The sequence below is a fragment of the Lathamus discolor genome, chromosome 5, assembly GCF_037157495.1.
Source record: "Lathamus discolor isolate bLatDis1 chromosome 5, bLatDis1.hap1, whole genome shotgun sequence".
NCBI lineage: Eukaryota > Metazoa > Chordata > Aves > Psittaciformes > Psittacidae > Lathamus > Lathamus discolor.
This window is the reverse complement of record NC_088888.1, coordinates 88,579,752-88,598,192: the sequence shown is the minus strand read 5'-3', so window position 1 is coordinate 88,598,192 and position 18,441 is coordinate 88,579,752. Positions and strand designations below refer to the sequence as shown.

The window sequence follows — 18,441 nt, the reverse complement described above, 5'->3', positions numbered from 1 at the left end:
TTCACTCACTCCCTCCCTTCTTGTCCTCCCCCTACTCCTGGAGGGAAGGAGAGGAGAATTGAAAAGAATGCAACTCCCACAGGTTGAGATAAGAACAGTTTAGTAACTATAGTATAACACAAGCCACTACTGCCACCACCAATAACAAGGGAAGAGAATACAACACCTCACCACCTGCCGATAACTCACCCCACCCCATAAAACTGAGCACCGACCCATACCTCATCCAACCCCACAGTCCCTCGCCCTTCCAGGTAACTCTCAGTTACATCCTGGGAATGACATGCTGTGGTATGGAATACTTCTTTGGTCAGTTTGGGTCAGGTGTCCTGTCTCTGCTTCCTCCCAGCTTCCCATCCTCCCTGGCAGTGCATGAGGCACAGAAAGTCCTTGGCCAGACCAAACGTTTGATCAGTAACTAAAAATATCGGTGCTATCAGCACTGTTCCCAGGCCAGAAGTCAAAAACAAAGCACTGCACCAGCTACTAAGAAGGAATAAAAATGTCTGCTACTGCTAAACCCAGGACAGAAAGTTTTCTTGGTAAACTCACTGAATCAATACAAGATATTAATATTACCAAGCTGTTGGGCATTTCAATTTTGTTTTGGTTTAAACAGTTCACAGATTGAACCATAAAATTGAAAGAAAAAAAGAAAACCACACCAAAGAACCAACACCCAGGGAGAGTATCAGGAGCAGCAACAGAAAAAGGAAAAAAAAAAATGGAGAAAGAAAATGTCTTCAAAGACATGCTGTGGAAATGTATCACTACTTTCTGCTGCTGATGCTGAAAGGGATTTAAAAAGAAGCTTCAGGGCTGCATAAGGCAGGATAAGGTGACTGCCAGTATAAATGTTAATGCTGGGTGTGAGCAGAAAGCTTTAACAATTCAAAGAAGAAATGAAAAAAGGAAGTATGCCCTGAGGGCAAGTAGGATACAGGGATGTGCAAGAGCTCTTCCTTTGTTTAAGAAAACCTGCTGCTGTAGAACAGAGGTCAAGGAAAGGTACTAGCACATATCAAGTCCAGTACATCTGGCTTGTTATTTAAACACCATCCACCAATTCTTCATTACAAAATGTGGCTAGAAACAACAAAAAACACCACACAAAAAAAGAAAATTGAAATTGCTTAAAATGAACCAAGGATTGTTAACATTTATGGGTAGTTTGTTGTTTAGTGGCAGACACTGATGTAGCAAAATATAAGCTAAAACCCGTGACATTTCATTTTACACTGATGACTAACAACGTACTGTGAACTAAGCTTCTCTACTTTTATTGAAATTTTTGCACTTGACAACTGGGTTCCCTGAATAGCAGGACACACTACTTTGTTAGAAGACAAGTCATATAACAATTCACCATGCATTACTTAATGTATGTGCGTGTGTAACACTGCAGATATTGCTGTCATTTAAAGACTGTTGTTCTGCAAGTGTTCTATATGGGAGGCATACTCCTGACATTTCCAAAGAAAACTACTATATTGATAAAGCAATGCTGAATTTTTACTTCTGTTTGTAGCTCTCAAAGTACCTTTTTAAAAAAAGGTTTGTTAACCTCATTCTAGAAAATAGGCATTAAACTGATTTTTACAGGGATTTAAACAAAATTGCATAAGCACTTTGTTATTCTCCCCATTCACAACCTGCAAAGCCTAAATACGTCTTATATCATGTAAAGCAAAGTCAATTAAAAACCAAAACCCAACAACCACCACAAATTACAGAAACTCCACAACCCCAGTGCTGAAAACTTGGTTTTAATTACCCAACAATGATGGTAAATAAATGACAGATTAAATAAATTGACAAATTCTATGAACTGAAGTTGCAACTTCTGAAATTTATAGTACTTTTCCCTGCTATAGTGATGCATATGAAAACTGCATACATAGTCTTATATTCTGGGAATTAAATTAATTCAAGCTTCCATCTCTCCCAAAAGTTTAGAGTGCTGAAGTGATCACTGAGGAAGCTGTAAGAATTATCAAGTGAAAACATTAGGTATTCTCAGAAATCGACATATAAATCTGGTAAGGCACTGATATAGTAAAGAAACCTAAATTTCAGCCTAGAAACTCAGCAACTGCCCAACCACATCAGTGTCTTGTTAAAACTAAATGGTTCTTGCTGGTCTGCTGCCACAAAAATCAGATTTCATCAAGTTTTAATATTCACGTGGTATATGGGTGACAGCAGGCTAAGTCAGGCAAGCACAAGTAATCTTCAAGGGCTTAGAGCATCCTAATGTGGTTTTACTAGCTTCATGGCTCTACATATTGTAAATACACAAACGATCTGATTATATCATTACTGCACAGGAAGTGAGATCATAAATCAAGAATACACTCAATAAAATGCACAGGTCAGAATCTTCATGGGTTTAACTTCATAGGCTGTTTGTTAGGTCTTGGAGTGGTTCATATGCCTTCTTTCCTGGTCCAGCACCCTACCCTCATTTACCAGGAGGTTTAAGTTAAAAAGATTACCTTGCAGACAGCAAAAACCTTCAAACAGCAGCTGCTTTTCTCTGCAAAGGGGAAGCTCAGCACAGAATCTAGCCCAGTATTAAGTCTTTTGAGAGGTAAGAATTGTCAAAACACTGGCTTTTTCCCCACATGATCACATTTAAAATACTGACTTTCAATAGCAGAGCTAACTTTGAAGACACTCAATCTATTTTTTTTTAATTACATGAAAATAACAGTCCTCATTAGATGAAATATTTCTATTCAGAAGAGTGGCCTGTCACAAGAGCTGAAAAAACATTAGTGTTGCAGCCTCCCAGAAAGTGTATGTAAATTAGTTCCTTCATTAGTCCTAATATTTGACTTTCTCAGACCCATTTCATCTGCTACTGTAAAATGGGTGGTACAATTCCAGAATGATTCCATTGCGTAGCACTGCAGTGCTTCCCCCCCCCTCCCCCCAGCTTTGTCAGAATTTCTCAACATTTGAATGTTGTGGACTTCTCTACTTATACACTAAAATTTCTGTTAAAGATCACACCCACAGGTATCATAAAAACACCACAAAACAAAACCAACACAAACCATAGCATTTTTAAACATACTGTCCTTGCCAGCTGATATGCAGTTAAAGCTTATCTCCATTTAAGATATTTAAAACAGTGTTTATCAAGCTCTGGATTACGACCCCATAGTGTCCCAAATTCTTCAATGGCAGCAGTCAGTAGCACTTCAATGCTCCCCACACTTCCAACTGAACAGCAATGCACTTAAGAGAAGAATTCGAGAGCTGGCTAAACCCAGGGATAAACAGGTAGTTTCAGCAGAAGCAAACTAGCTCAGGGATGGGTAGTTGGCAGCGCTGTTACAAAGGCTTCCATTAACTGGCCTGTATTGCCCTGTCCCAAAGGAAGCTATCACATGCCTTCACACAAAATCATATACAGCATAGAAGCCAGAAGGGGTCACTATTCATAACAAGCAGCTTAGGGAACAGCTACAGGAGTTCTTAAAACTATGGGGCTTCAGTAACTTAACTGGCAAAATCACCCCAAGCCTTCATAAAGAACACCTAAACCACTCACTGCTACAAATCCTTCCCAATCCACAAGTCCCCACTGCCTATCTGCACACTGAGATGCTGTCACCCAAGTGACATTTACCATTTCTGCTGGAGTCAGATGTCATGTTTTGAAGTCAATTTAAAGCTCGTGGGCCACACCAGGTTTACAGCACTAGATCTGAAAGGGGGCAGTGTTGTTTAACTAGAGAGTGGTCCTATCTGTCACTGTTAATTACAGCTCTTCCTGCTGGGGTTTTTATAAGAAAGTAGGCCAGCAGGAAGTGCCATTATATTACAGCCTGTGGCTCTGTGCATGTGTTCTTACATTGACAGTCAAGAGACTGTCCTTTAGCATTCTTCACTGTCTTTTTCAATATGAAAAACAAACTGCTTAGACTACATAAAAGGATGAAATTGCTATTGCATGCATCTACTAGAAGAGAATGATGCAGGTATGTAGAAAGCAACTTCCTACTGAGGTGACAAAAACGGGTCCTGGTGTGTTCGTGACTTCTGAAGTTCCTTTTCAAGTTTAGGCAGACTGTTAAACTTCCCTAGCCTTTCCTCACATCTCGGTTTAAAAAAAGACTGATTATCTGACTTACCAGGTAATATACATTGTCTGCCAAAGCCAAGGCAGGAAAAGCTACAAAAGAAAGACATACTGCCAAGCTACCCATCCCAAACAAAGAAAGCTCAAAACAAAGAAATTTGAGTTAGTCGTGACACCTCCTATGCCTCTATCTTTCTCACCTATATAACCCACTCAGTGGGGACACTGAATTTGAAAGATACTTAAAAACTCTGTTGTTTCAAAACATTAATCAAATACAAAACAAAGCTAAGCATCAATATGGAGTAGACTTGGGTACACTCAAGAAAGGGCAGTAAAGTTTCAAGGGACTAGGAGTATTTCTAGGAGAAATGTGATAAAAGCTTACCCAGGCATTTGAAGATATCTGTGGTCTCCAAGTTACTTTGACTTTTTCCTAGAAGTGGTGACCAATGTAATGGATTTATACACTTGCAACTGCTATTCCTAATAAATAGCTACAAACCATACTATTATCTAGATTCCAAGTTTCTAGATCAACCCTGTAATAGAAATTATTCTTTTAAATTCTATCACTTCACTGGCTTCAGGCAGCTTTTCCAGAATAAACACTTTCAAAGGATTACACATACAAAACTAATCTGAAACTGAGCTGAAACTTCTGCTGCTCAAAGCCCTGCATTTCCTGTGACTAAAAAAAAAAAAAGTAAAAAAAGATATTCACAAAAAAAGACCCAAAGAAAAAAAATCAACCCCCAACACCAACCCCCCCCCCCCCCCAAAAAAAAAAAAAACACAAAAAACACCCCCAGAGTTTGAAAGTGTTCCTGAAGTTACCCTCAGGACACCCTCATTATCCAGCAACACTAAGCAACTGACTTAATACCACTGTATCTTGTAATTTTCTCAAACAAAAGGTTGCAGATCTCATAAAGCCTTTTGTACAACCAGAAGTAATAAGGAAATGGTATCAGTCCAGATTTATGAGCTTAATTCTTAGTAGATGCTAGAGTACATGAAATGCTTGACCTTATTATTTTCTTTCCCCCGCTAGAACTGTGCGGCCATCTTCCACAGAGTCAGTTTTCAACTATTTAGGAATTGTTTTTTCTTTGCTTTAAAATTTATATGTATTATTGTTGTCATTTTTCTTGTTTTAGTTTTCCACAAGCAGATCAGTGATTGATTTGCAAGACCAGTTTGTATCTGTATCTCCTCTCATTTTTATCATTATAGCCCTTACCTTAAACATCGCCCAAAGAAGTTGCCAAAAAAATGATTAGGAAATAAGAAAACCACTTAAATGCAGGCATTTCTGAGCCCTGCTTTCAAAGCCTGACAGATTTGATTAAAAATTCCAGCAGAAATTAAAGTACGAGTTCAATTTAAATTTCAAAATCAAGACTACTTACAGCTGTGACGCAGTACCATTTAAATAAACTATAAAAAAGTTTATGCAATATTCACTGATGATTCAAACTCCAAACAATTAAAATTGAAACATCACATTTCAACATGAAAAACATGCATCAAGTAGGACAAACACCTGATAGGAAAAGAGTTCTTACCTTCATAGATAGCTTTGAAGCCTTGAGCACTGACAGCAAAATCTGTGGTGAAACAGAGGGTGAGGATAGATCCTGTGCTCACAATAGATGATGGAAGCTGAAATCCAGATAACCTGTGCAATAAGAAGGCACAAAAGAGTGTAACTTAAAATAATAAAGCACATGAGTACATGTGATGAACATTATGATGGCCATTGTGTTTCTACATCTGACCTGCCAATGCATGATGCTCTTTACCCTGATGCAGTCTCAACATTCATTGCAACAGTTCAAACATGCTCTAAAGCTTTTTGGCCCTCCTATTTTAACATGTCTGTGCACTCTCAGAGCACACTAAAAGAAAGACCTCTTTGTATCTATTGTTTTGGGGTTTTTTTGTTTTGGTTTTTTTTCCCCAATGGGATTCCTCTCAAGGTGAGGATAAGTAAATTTAGGATACCTAGAAGTAGATACCCAGGCCTTGACTCACAGAGAGACACCTAGCACAGTTTGAAATAGCATGGACTATCTTGCCTGTCCTCCAGCTGCTGCTCCAGAGAGCACTGATCTCACATGTTCAATGTCATGTACATTAACTGACCAGGAAACAAAACTAAAAAAAAAAAAAATCCTTCTATTTAACAGCTTAAGAAAAATTACCTTACATTTCCTATCTTATCAGCAGTCTTACCTCAAGATACAAATTGGCATTGTTCATAAACTATAATCCCATTGAAAAACTGATGTTCAGATTATTTTCCAAAAATAAATGTTTTGATTCATTTTGAGGATAAGACAGATAGATAAAACCACTTACATCCTTCACTGAAACCCCACTGAAAACAATTCATTAAACCTGGCTGGTACTAGTCAGATGTCGGTTTCTTAACAAAAATTTCACGTGAGATGTAAGATGCCAATACTGTCCCACAAACCCAGAAGTGTACTGTCATCTTTCATCACCAGCTAATTTCTATATTTTGAAATAGGGGCACATGACTTACTGGATGCAGGACAATGCAACTTTTGTTCAAGCTTCACCCTGAAAGAGCTTTTTGATTTCAGGTATTGGAACAGCTCATAAAAATAAAAAGCAAAAACACACACACATTTTTAATCTAGATAGTCAAGACAATAGACTCCTTTAAAACAAACAAAAAAATATTTTGAAATTTACTGCACAATGATGCTATAGTTCACTAATTGGCATCTGGAACTGCAGAAGATAAATAACTGTAAACAACATACTAGTACAGCTGTATCACTTTCTTTGCAAAGTTAGGCTTATTGCAGACTACTCTCATATATAAAAACCATAGAAAAGGAACCCCATGCTTGAATTACATCAGTAAGGTGGTTTCCCATCTCTTTCCAATTCTGAGTTTTGGAAAACAGACTCATGAGTTGGTGATCAAAACAATGAGAGCTTTAAATACACATGAAGGCATACAGTTAACGCAACGTATGTCAGCACAAAGCTCTCTGCAATTTCTCCTTTCTTTTTAAGAAGACTGTCTTCCACGTGCTAATTAGCTGCTTGCTCTCATCTTTTCACCTTCTGTGTACTTGTCAACCTATTACTCCTTTTCCACCTCATTTACTCCAATTCCAGAAATAACCAGGTTGATTTCCCCCCCTCAATCCTCAAACTGCAGAACTACCACAGGGCTTGCCACATTTTATGTTCAAAATTTTGTGGGTTCTCTCACCCTCACTAAACATTGCACTTCTTAGGAAAATGTGCCTCTTGTTCTATTTAATAAATTAGAGTGGTTACCACTACTGCCCTACATCTGGAATCTTCCTTATCAGCTCATTATTAATTTAGGATATATATTTTTCTGATCTTACTCACACATCACTTCCCTCTGAGAAGAGATTCAAAGAATTCTGGGCTTGGGGAAGTGGGTTGTTGGGTTTTTTTGACAACACTGCAATTTCTTGGAGCAGAAAACTAGCATGCATGGTTGGAGAAAGATGGAAGGGAAGAAGGAAGGAAAATCAGGTTGAGACACACAAAGAGAAGCAGCTAGCCTCAGCACTTGACACTACACAGAAAAAAAGAACCAACACAAAACAATAAAAAGTTAAAGATGCTATAGCACTGCAAAACCATACAGCTTTAGCTACCTCAATCCTGATCAGTGTCTGGTCTACTTGTTGTGGATTTGGTTGACATAAATGAACTTAACAGTAACAAGACATCCCAAGTTCTTGTTACAGTTCCTAGACCTACCTGCTTTGATTCTGTTACAGTAATAAGTATCACTCCTAAAACATGGATTCTGTATCTGCTCAATAAATAAAATTGTTTCTATAGTATCACCCTTGAAATACTAGAAGATTATTCCTTTGGATAACTGACACTGCAATTCACATTAAAATATGACAAATATGCCTTTTTTATACCTTAATCAGTACACTTAAAGGTTTTACAGACATAGGAAACAGCAAGTATGTGGTAAACTTCAAGGAATTAGTACATCAACCTGAAATCTCTTGTGGGGGTTAGGTTTTTTGGGTTGGGTTTTTTTTTTTTCCAAATTCTTTACATGACCATAATCCTAAAAAAGATGGAAAAGTCTTGAACAGAAAAACTCTATTTTAGTAATTCAACAGATTACCTAGGTGTAGCCTTGTTGCCTGAAGTATTTCTGAAAACATCTTTTCATAGTATTTAAATAAATTCAACGAGACCAAATGCCATGAAATTGAGTGCAAACAAAAGCTAGACAGCAGATGCAAATTTAAAGTCTTAAGACATTCCCAGAATTAAGCCACTGCTAACCTACCAAGTAATTTTTTTCCTATCTTACTAGCATTTTCAGTAGGTAGCTATATAGCTCATGAATCAATGTGTTTTGCAAATCCATTTCATCATGCAGAGAAAAAAAAAAAATCACCCCCCTTCACATGTTTCTTTACTTTGGAAATGCATCTTGGCAATTAACATGTATGCCTTTACTGCAACCCTAAAGCGAAATATTTAGACAAGTGTGTGTGCAAGGAGAGCAGAATCAAGTCCCTTTGCTAATAAAGCTGTCATCTGATAAAACTTGCACGACTTCATACTGAGCATATGGCAATACTTTAAGCTTAAAATATTGCTACATCTGTAACTTTCAGTAGCATTAATCTGCAAAAAATGCACACACTAAAATAGTTTTAAACCACAGATGGAATATATTTAGCTTGTCTATAAAGAAACAGAACTTGTAACAGAAAGCACAGTGGTAGACCAGTACTGAGTTTAGCCTCTCTTTGGCGGAAAAAAAAAAAAAAAAGCCCAACAACCAAAACACACATTCATTTTCCATTGTCATTTCCTAGATCTTGACATTCAGTCACTTCTAGTGATAAGCTCTATAAATATATAGGGTTGGTTTTTTTTTTTCAGTAGCATAGCAATAGATCCAGCTGGCTCTGCTGAGAGCTTCTCCACCCTCTACTTAGGAGTGCAGATTTAGGGACTTCCTGGTACTAAACATACTGTGCAGCAAGTCCTCTGGGGGTCAGCATGTGACAATTGTTTTTTTCCAAGGTTTAAGAATTTTCTTGGGAAATATGGGGGGGGGGGGGGGGACCCACCCAAACAACAATGACAAAAAAACTGCATCCATAAGAACCAATTCTTTTTTCAAATTAGGACAATGAAATCTATGAAGACAATTATAATTAGTAGGAGAATCAGATCTGTTAAACACCTTTAGAATTGTGCCTGACACACATATATACACATATAAGTGTATTTAAAAGTGTAATTCTAAATTCTGATTAAATGTCCCAAAAGCAATTTTGGGCAAAACATACATTAATTACAATATCCAAGACTCCTCCCCCCCCCCCCCCCAAAAAAACAACCTCACCATAAAGATACAGGTCATTAACTGCCACAAGAAACACCAAAGAGCCGTCTGCAAACGCTGTTGTACCTTTTCAGGTTTTACACACTATCATTAAAATTGTCATTTCATGTAGAGGCCATTCGCAAGTTCATTCCATATCAAACCCACGACACCACATGAAAACACGAAGTTATTGGCAGCGGCTACTCAAAGATTGTGATGATCAACCACAGATCAGAAACAGAAGCAAGTCAAAGGGTACCCTTAAAGACTAAAGCTTCAGGCTATTTTAGTTCTCTACTGCATCACAGAAGCTGAAAACTAAGTACAACATACTAAGAATGTTCAAAAGGGGGGTATCTCACAGTTGACTTATCTTGAAATCATCTGAGAACTACACCATCAATAAAAAGCAGGAAAACCCCTTCCATATTTTAGGCATCCTATAATCAAAAATATGTATACACAACTGGGCATCTGAAGAAAAAGCTATCAAGATATGCCTCTGGAGACTCCCGGCATTTATTCCTGATTTTATTCATTTATTTATTACTGCCTTTGTGGTGGGCTGACCTCTGCCAGCTGCCACATCCCCACCCAGCCACTCTCTCACCCACCCTCTTCAACAGGACAGGGGAAGCAGGAGGTGGAGAAAGTAAGATGGGAACACTCCTGGGTTGAGACAAAGAGAGATTAATTACTAATTATTGTCACAGGCAAAACAGACCTGACATTGGGAAAATTAGTTTAACTCACTGCCACTTGAAATATATTTAGATAGTGAGAAACAAAGGAATTAAATCAAAACCCTCCCCCCAGTTCCCCTTCTTCCCAGGCTCAACTTCACTTCTGAACTCCACTGCCTCTCCCCTCAGGCAGTGCAGCGGGATGGGGAATAGGGGCTGAGGTCAGGCTGTAACAGTCCAATTTCGCTCCCTTCCTCCCTTACACTTTTACCTGGCTCTAGAGTGGACTCTGCATGGGCTGCGGCTTCTCTGGGAAATATCCATCTGCTACATCGTGGCCTGTTCCACATGGGAATCACTACTCTGACACTTGGAGCACGTCCTGCCCCTCCTTCTGCACTGACCTTGGTGTCCGGAGAGCTCCTTTCTCTCACTTTTTGATCCCTATTCCCTCTCTCCGGTGTTTCTTCTCCTTCCTCACATGTACCCCCCTGAGGCACCCCCACCCCGAGCTCCGCGGTTGGCTCAGCCGAGCCCTACAGTAGGTGGGTTGGATAGGATCCGTCTGGAACTGGCTGCATCCTGCAAGGGGAAGCCCCCGCCCCTCCTCATAGCGATCCCTGCAGTCTCCACTGTTAGCGCCTGCGAACCTGCACTAGTACGGCCTTGGGGGTATGGGCAGAGAGCCCTTCAGAAGGCCTATGTGTTACTGCGTGCCTCAATTTTATGTATTAAAAAGTCAAATCATTAATATGCTATCTTAGCAATTAGAATCAGTTTAAACTTCCTGGACATACCTGGACATATGAGAAAGTGGTAGCTCAAGTTATTCCACAAAAAAAAAAAAAAAAGACAAAAATAGCAGCAACACTATGAAAACAAACATGGTTACAGGATGCATAAACATAATGCAACCTTTTATGAAGCCGTTTGCTATCAGCAACAGGAAGAGTTACCCAAAGGTTCAGACACATAGTGGTGCATAAAGCCAAGGGATCAACATATCCATTCCAGCAAACAAGGCTGCTGTTACCTACCATGTATGAAACCACAAACACCTTACCTTAGTAATTTATATCCATTTTGTTGCCAAGAAGTGAAGACTTAATGCCTGACTCAGATACTATCTTGTACATAAAGGAATGAGGTGCTACCATAAGATTAGTACTAGATCTATAATTTATAAGTCATTTTCTATTACAGAACAAAACCTAAATATATATATATATATGTATATATATATATAATCACACTACTCCAGCCTTTTTAAGTCACAGAAAAGGGGAAGACATACAGGGCAAATTATTTAAGGTCACAATTTTCATTCAAAGGTTCCAGTGCAAACTTTTCTCAAGCTTAAGGTACAGCAACTGTTCCCTTAAAACAACTACAAGAAACACTAGGACCAGCAGAGCCCCAGCTCAGAGAGTACATCTAGTCCGTCACACAAGAACCGTCCCTTACTTCCCCACTGCTCCAGCATAAAGAAAATACACAGCAGCACCTCCTCACATTGATGAGTATTATTCACCTTTCTTTCCTAAGGAAAAAGCTGAAAGAACAATTAATTAAAACTCCTTAGCTCTCCCATTTCTGACACCAGCAGTACCAGATTTTTCTCAGCGATGCTTTCTCCAGCTTCAGGTTCTTCCAATTTATAAGCCCACAGCAACACCTCAGCAATACTCTTCCACTCCCACCCCCCAGGAAGCTAACCTCAAAGCCACCCTATCAGATGCGACTTCTTCCATCAGCTCTCTCACTTGCACGGCAGGAAACACCTGCAAACCCCTTCGGCTGCTCCCTGATCCCTCATTTGATTAATTAACACTAGGTGCTCCTCTATCCTACTAACTAGAGGTAGTTAAGGTGTGCATACCTCATTAGAGGAGCATTAGTACTAGCAGTATGCAAGAGGCTTATATTTCGTTTGGGTACTCTTTCTTCTGCATTTTACGATTTAAAATCTCAATAATTAGTTATGAATAGGCAAGAAACAGACTTTTTAATTCAAGCCTTTCACCATATAGCTAAATACATACGCATTTTTTTCCATCATATGGTCATATGAAAGCTTCCTGATGTTTCCTGTGACTTTAGCTTAACTAGGAATTAATTGCAGGAATTATAAGATTAATATTCTTGTAATGGAAAGATGGAAGCCATCAAAGAGAAAAGCTCCCTCAATAAAGTCCAGAAGGTCCCTTATAACCAAACCCCACAGATTTCAGTCACTAAGCAGAAAGAAGCTGCAAGCTTAATAATGTTGACATACATAGCCTTCAGAAAAAGCAGTTGGTTTCTCTAGCTGCCACCAAACAGCTATAGTAGCAAGGCTTACATCTGCTGCAGGCAGCCCTGATGCTGCAAAGCAGTAGCATACTGTGCATTAGTAAGGCAGCAGGAAAACATGAGACAAGTTGGCCATCATGGAACCTTACACAGCCATGAAGGGGACCGAAGTGGAGGAAGGTCCCAAGAAAGCAGCAGGGCTGAGGGCTTCCAGGGGAGCACAGCTGATGGGCTCTGATGGCAGCGCTGGGCAGCCAGCAGGCTGCAGCCACTCCAACACGGTGGGATCACACGACAGAGCTGAGAGGGCAATTCCCAGAGCTCTTGCTGCCAGTGGAAGGGCCTAGTGGGGTCTGTGACTCATGCTGAGAAGAGAAGGGCTTGCCTAATGGGAAATGACAGCACTTCCCCACAGTCCCAGGCTCCAGAGTAGCTCAAGCTGCAGAAGAAAAAAAAGAGTTTATGTCTGAAATGCAGTCTCGAGGACTGGCGCCAGGCAGAAAAATGAACCACTAGACCATGGCACTGCTCTATGACTACGCAGAAATGCCTTTTTTTCCTGGCACACCTTATCATTACACCATGTATTTTCTTATGATTTCTCCCCATTGTACACAAAATTCAGCCACAGAAATGGCTTCATATGCCTCAGTGCTAAATTACATTGAAGGAAAAAACGGCTAATATTTGATAAAACTGGACAAATATAAAGTAGTGCTGTAAAGAGTGCCAAAAATAAAATACTACCATAAACCATTGATGCCAAAGGGATAAACACAGTGCTTTAAGACACATAAGTTATTTCAGTTACTATAAAGCTAATAACTCCTTGTGCTTGAGAAAAAAAAAAACAACAATTGAAACTTTGAGTAAGATCATATAATCCAGGTTAACAATTATATGAACAGGCTACATTTCTGCCTTCTAACAGTACACAGGTATTTAGACCAAAGGCACCTCTCAGGTATGAGCCCAGATGGACCCAGTAGTAAAATTACACAGGTGTAAATTAAAATGTAATTTGATTAAATTAATTAATAATTATATTCCAAATAAATCCTATTTTTAGAAAATTATGTAAACAGGTTTCATAGGTTGAATTAAGTCTTCAGGCCAGTTACCTTTATCCCTTTATATGTTAGCTCACTAATACTAGTATGATGAGTTTAACAATGAAAACAGAGTACTAAGACCACTGTTAGTAACAGATTACACGCAAGATTTAACATATCTTAATAATAATAAAAAAATAAACAGGAATAGAGTCAGCAAAACTAAGATCTCTCAGTGATTTTGCCACCTGTACATTGACAAACAGTTTAAGATATAATCTTAGAAAACATTTGCATTACTCAGTTTAAGCATCCTTACTTGAGTTCTGTCTGTTTATTCCCACATATGGATGTCACATCCTGCTCAATCATCTTTTCAGTAGATATGTCACATTAATCCACAACAGTGTATATAGTGATCTGTTATTTACTTCAGCTGTGAAGCTAGCCTGCATTTCCTATGTCATAAGGCTTTAGAGAGAGATCTATGAGAGGTTGGAAACAATATTACTGCAGTGAACGCTTGATTCAAATTCAGAATAAATGAGGATTAATTTTATTTGAAAATTTGCTTTACAGATCCATTATAAATCATCCATAGTGCTTGCTGTAGAGCACATTCATGCTCCCACTTGTGAGTTGTTTGGAAATGAAAAATGTACAGCACTCTTCATCTGGGGGAGGAAAAAATAAAAAAAAAAAAGAAAGAAAAGAAACCAAAACACCCAAACCCTCAAAACCCTATCATAGGAACATAAATGGTATTTTATGTCTCTACTAAATTAATTTTAGAGAGGAAAAAGTTTGTGAGCAGGACTCTTTTTCTCTTCACAGGTCAGCCAATAACTGAAAAATCACCCACATTTCCACCTCCCTAGGTTTTAGAGGCTCACCTTTTATTACAATATCAGAGCACCTCTACAAAAATCCAGTGAAACTAAGCCAGTCTAAGTGGAAATGGAATTATAACAAGTGACATAGAAGCCCATAACACACAAAAATTGCCAGAGGGGGGCATATAAATCAATTTCTGAAGCTTTCTTTTAACATTTTTACAAATTGGATTACAGTTTGCCAGCTGAGAAAAAACTATTCTAGCATTTTTGGTGGCACCACTTTAAGCAAAAGGCCTTGAGGAAAAAGAACATATGCTTGCAAATATTTAAATAGGTCAGATTTTAGTACCAAGAGCATAATTTTCCTTTGCAGCAATAGGGAGTTATGTGAAAAAAATACGTTACTGTCCAAATATGAGTGCATTTAACAAACCATTTACATAGTGCTCGATGTAGATTTGTGCCTAGAACTTTATTCTGAGAACGTATGAAGCTTCAAATGTGGCCTATGTTAAACAGTACAATTTTGAATATTTACATGGCTTTCCAGATTTCCATTATCTGTTTTGCACAGGATAGCCTGCCTGGCTTTTTTTTAATGCTCAATTCAAAATACGTACTAACATACGAATGATTGAAGTCATTCCCATTAGTCATCTGGGATCTGACTGTTCTTTGACATTTCTATTGACACTTACACCCTTTTGGATTAATGAAATAAAGTAGGTCATCTAATTAAATATTTACATGTTTCTAGAGAGTTAAATTTTCTATTTTAGCATTTTCTAGTCATTATTTTTTTTCAACTGCTCTTGCCAAAATGGCATTTTTTTCAGCATGTTGCTGATTAGAATTATTTTTTTTTAAGAAAAAGTGATGCAAAAATAAAAACAGCCTAATAAAAAAAAGAACAAAAAAACAAACAAACAAACATTTTTATCATTCTCTCATTCCCTAAGCCAGACTTTAAAGCTGACTTCTATATGGTTTTGCAAGATTTGGGCTTAATTTTTTTTACCTAAATTTATATTCTCAGTATATCAGTCAGATCCAAAATACTAGAAGTTAGATGCCTTAATTTTTCTATGTCTTAGTTTCCTGTTTGCAAAATAAGTGCAAAATTACGAGCTACAAAGATTCTTTTGAATTCAGAGGGCTGGAGCACTTCTCCTATGAAGACAGGCTGAGAGAGTTGGACTTGTTCAGCCTGGAGGAGAGAAGGCTAAGGGGAGAACTTAGAGCAGCCTTCCAGTACCTAAAGAGGGCTTTTAAGAAACATGGAGACATTTTAAGTAATGCCTGTTGAAATAGGATAAGGGGTGATGGTTTTAAACTTAAAGAGAGGATATTTAGAATAGAGACAAAGAAGGAATTGTCTACAACAAGGGTGGTAAAACACTGGAGCAGGCTGCCCAGAGAGGCGGTAGATGCCCTGTCTCTGGAAACAGAGAATTTAAAAGGTCAGGTTGGACAGGGTTCTGAGCAACCTGAACTAGTTGAAAATGTCCCTGCTTATTGCAGGAGCGATAGGATTAGATGAGCTTTAAAGGTCCCTTCCAGGCCAAACCATTTTGTGATTCTATGAATTTAAGTATATTGCAAATATTAAGACAGATCCAGAGTCGGGAATAATGAAATGGGATGGATATATTTAAGTACTTTAGGTCAAAACAAAGTTAAAATAATGTGCTATTGTCTCATTTTAAGCAGTTTGTTTTGGTGAATGAAACAGGACATCTCCAGATTGTTTGTAATTTGACTGGAAGTGTTTGTTAGAGCTGTAAGAAAAAACATTCTGTACTTAAGGAAGAACAACTGATGGAGTTCCAAACCGAAAACCTTTTGGAACAATTGAGTAAGACCTTTCCTTCACCTTCTGTGTCTTTCCAAACTATGTATATTTTCAGTTTAAAGAATCTTCTCAGAGTGTTATTATACACATATTCCGAATATGTCCCTAGAAGTCATTTTGCTTGATAAAAAAAATGTATCCTGTTTCAGAACTGAGGAAAGGATTTTACTTCACTGTCACCTCATTATGACTTTGCTTTTTTTTTCCTGAAGCTAATTGTTCTGACAACTCTATTTTAAACGGGTTAGGCTTTGACAGTTTTAGACCATCTGCACAAAGCTCACTATATTAACTTTCTGCTTCGATGTTTTACTCCCAAGAGCTATGACATTCCTTTTTTCTACGGAAGGCTTTGAAGTCTGTCTATTATTTCTACCCATCATACTTCAAGTTCCATACAGTACATATCATTTAGTACTGAAATGCCTCCCCTCAAAATTGCTGCCTGGTACATTTGTCCTTTATGAGAAAGAAATCTAGTGGGTATTTCAGTGCATCAGAAAGTTCATTTTATCTATATTTAACCTAAAAAAAATTAAAAAAAAATTAAAAAAAAAATCTTTTGTGAATAACTAGTTTTGATAGTTTCAAATGGCACTTTTAAAAGAAGTGGCTAGTGCTGCTAATATGAAATAATAGCCAATTCCAGAAATGTTTGCTAATTTTGTGAGTATTTTGGGCTAACTCTACACTTTTATTGTATTAAGAATTTTATACTCATATTTTCCTTCATTATATCACTTGTCATCTCTTTTGTACGTATTTTGCAATATGTAAAACCTTCTGGAAGGTAAGTTGTCTGTGTAGGTCAGTGATTCAATTTAAATATTCTTTTGTAGAGCAGGAGTAGACTGTAAAAGGAAAGAGGAAGGCACAGCACATACAAGAATATCTGACCTAAACAATCAAGACAGAGACTTGGATTTCAGCAGTGGATCCATTTACTTTGCAGATAGGTGGGACTGAAGAGCAAAACAGTAGTGCAGTTTCTTTCTTATCCTGTAATATGGACCATACACTGTGGCAAAGATCCAGAATCATTAAGAAAGCAGCACACTTAGTATGTACGTATGAGAACTGATGCTGGTTCTTACTATATGCTGAAGCCCTTAATTTTGCATCCGTGCTGACATCATTACCCATGTTAACAATATTTACCACATTTGTTATCTTTTTTTGGCCATTGTATTTCTTTGGTATAGCAGTTAATCTGAATCTCAGAGTACATTGTCTCTTATAACAATTTTTTTTTCTTAACCTTTAGAGTAATAATCATTATGTCGAAATGTCATTTATCATTATTTTCAGAATATCCTTGCCTCATACCTCCCTGTTCCAGTATATGGTATAGTATACTGTACTGAATTCCCATTGTGATCTACCTCAAGTTGTTAGCATGCATACAGATTTTAATGATTACCCTCAAAGTGCTCTCTTTATGGTGCCACCTTATCAAAGTGTCCTCTGATCAGTAGATCTTCAACAAATTCAGAACTAATGAAGCAGAATAATCTCCTATTACATTTCATAGAGAACAAATTTTGGTAGATTCAGCCTGAAATATCACATCCCGAAAGTAGGTTTAGAAATATGTCTTAATTGAGAGATATTTAATCTTTCCTCTTGAGCATTTTCTGTGATTATATTTTAAGTCACCTCAGTAGAGGTTTGCCCTAGGATGCATAATTTGATGCTTGAGCTCCTCCTATCAGAACATTCTATCTTATTTTCCCATCCTTTAATCCTTACACATATAATATATCATTTCAGGGCTTATGATCATCAGTGAGATTATCTATAGTAATGTCATTTTTAGTTTGGAACAAATTGTTTCTTATGGATGATTTGTCCTAACAACTGTGTTTAGGTGAGTCATATTTTGCTAGTTTAAAATTATCTCATTCAAAGTGCTTCTTCCAAAGAAAGCATGTATGCAAAGTCTTTTTTTGGCCATACTTTTAATTTCAGCAAACTTTCTCTTAAAAATGTATCATAATATTTATATATTAGGCCCAAGAAATGGGTGGTGCCTAGTTACCTGAAGCAAGCTATGTATTAGGTAAATTCTGCTGTTAAATGTGTAATATCTCTGCAGGGAACTGGCAGTGCTCTGCGTTATCTGTTAGGCTATTGCATCTTGCTTACACAGATGATCTTGTGATTCCTGCCTGAAGCTGCCCTTAGTTAACCGTGTGTGTCCAGATGATACAGGATCTTGAATATCTGAACACTGGTAAGAGT

The 18,441-nt window shown here is 37.9% G+C and overlaps 1 protein-coding gene across 1 annotated transcript in view; it reads right to left on the bottom strand.

The window, feature by feature from the left end:
* The window catches only part of CSMD1 (CUB and Sushi multiple domains 1), a 1,149,005-nt gene that overhangs the window by 801,254 nt on the left and 329,310 nt on the right, over positions 1-18,441 (bottom strand). The window contains exon 3 of the mRNA XM_065681530.1: positions 5,659-5,771. Coding sequence (XP_065537602.1) covers positions 5,659-5,771 — 113 coding nt within the window. The remainder of the gene's footprint in view (positions 1-5,658; positions 5,772-18,441) is intronic.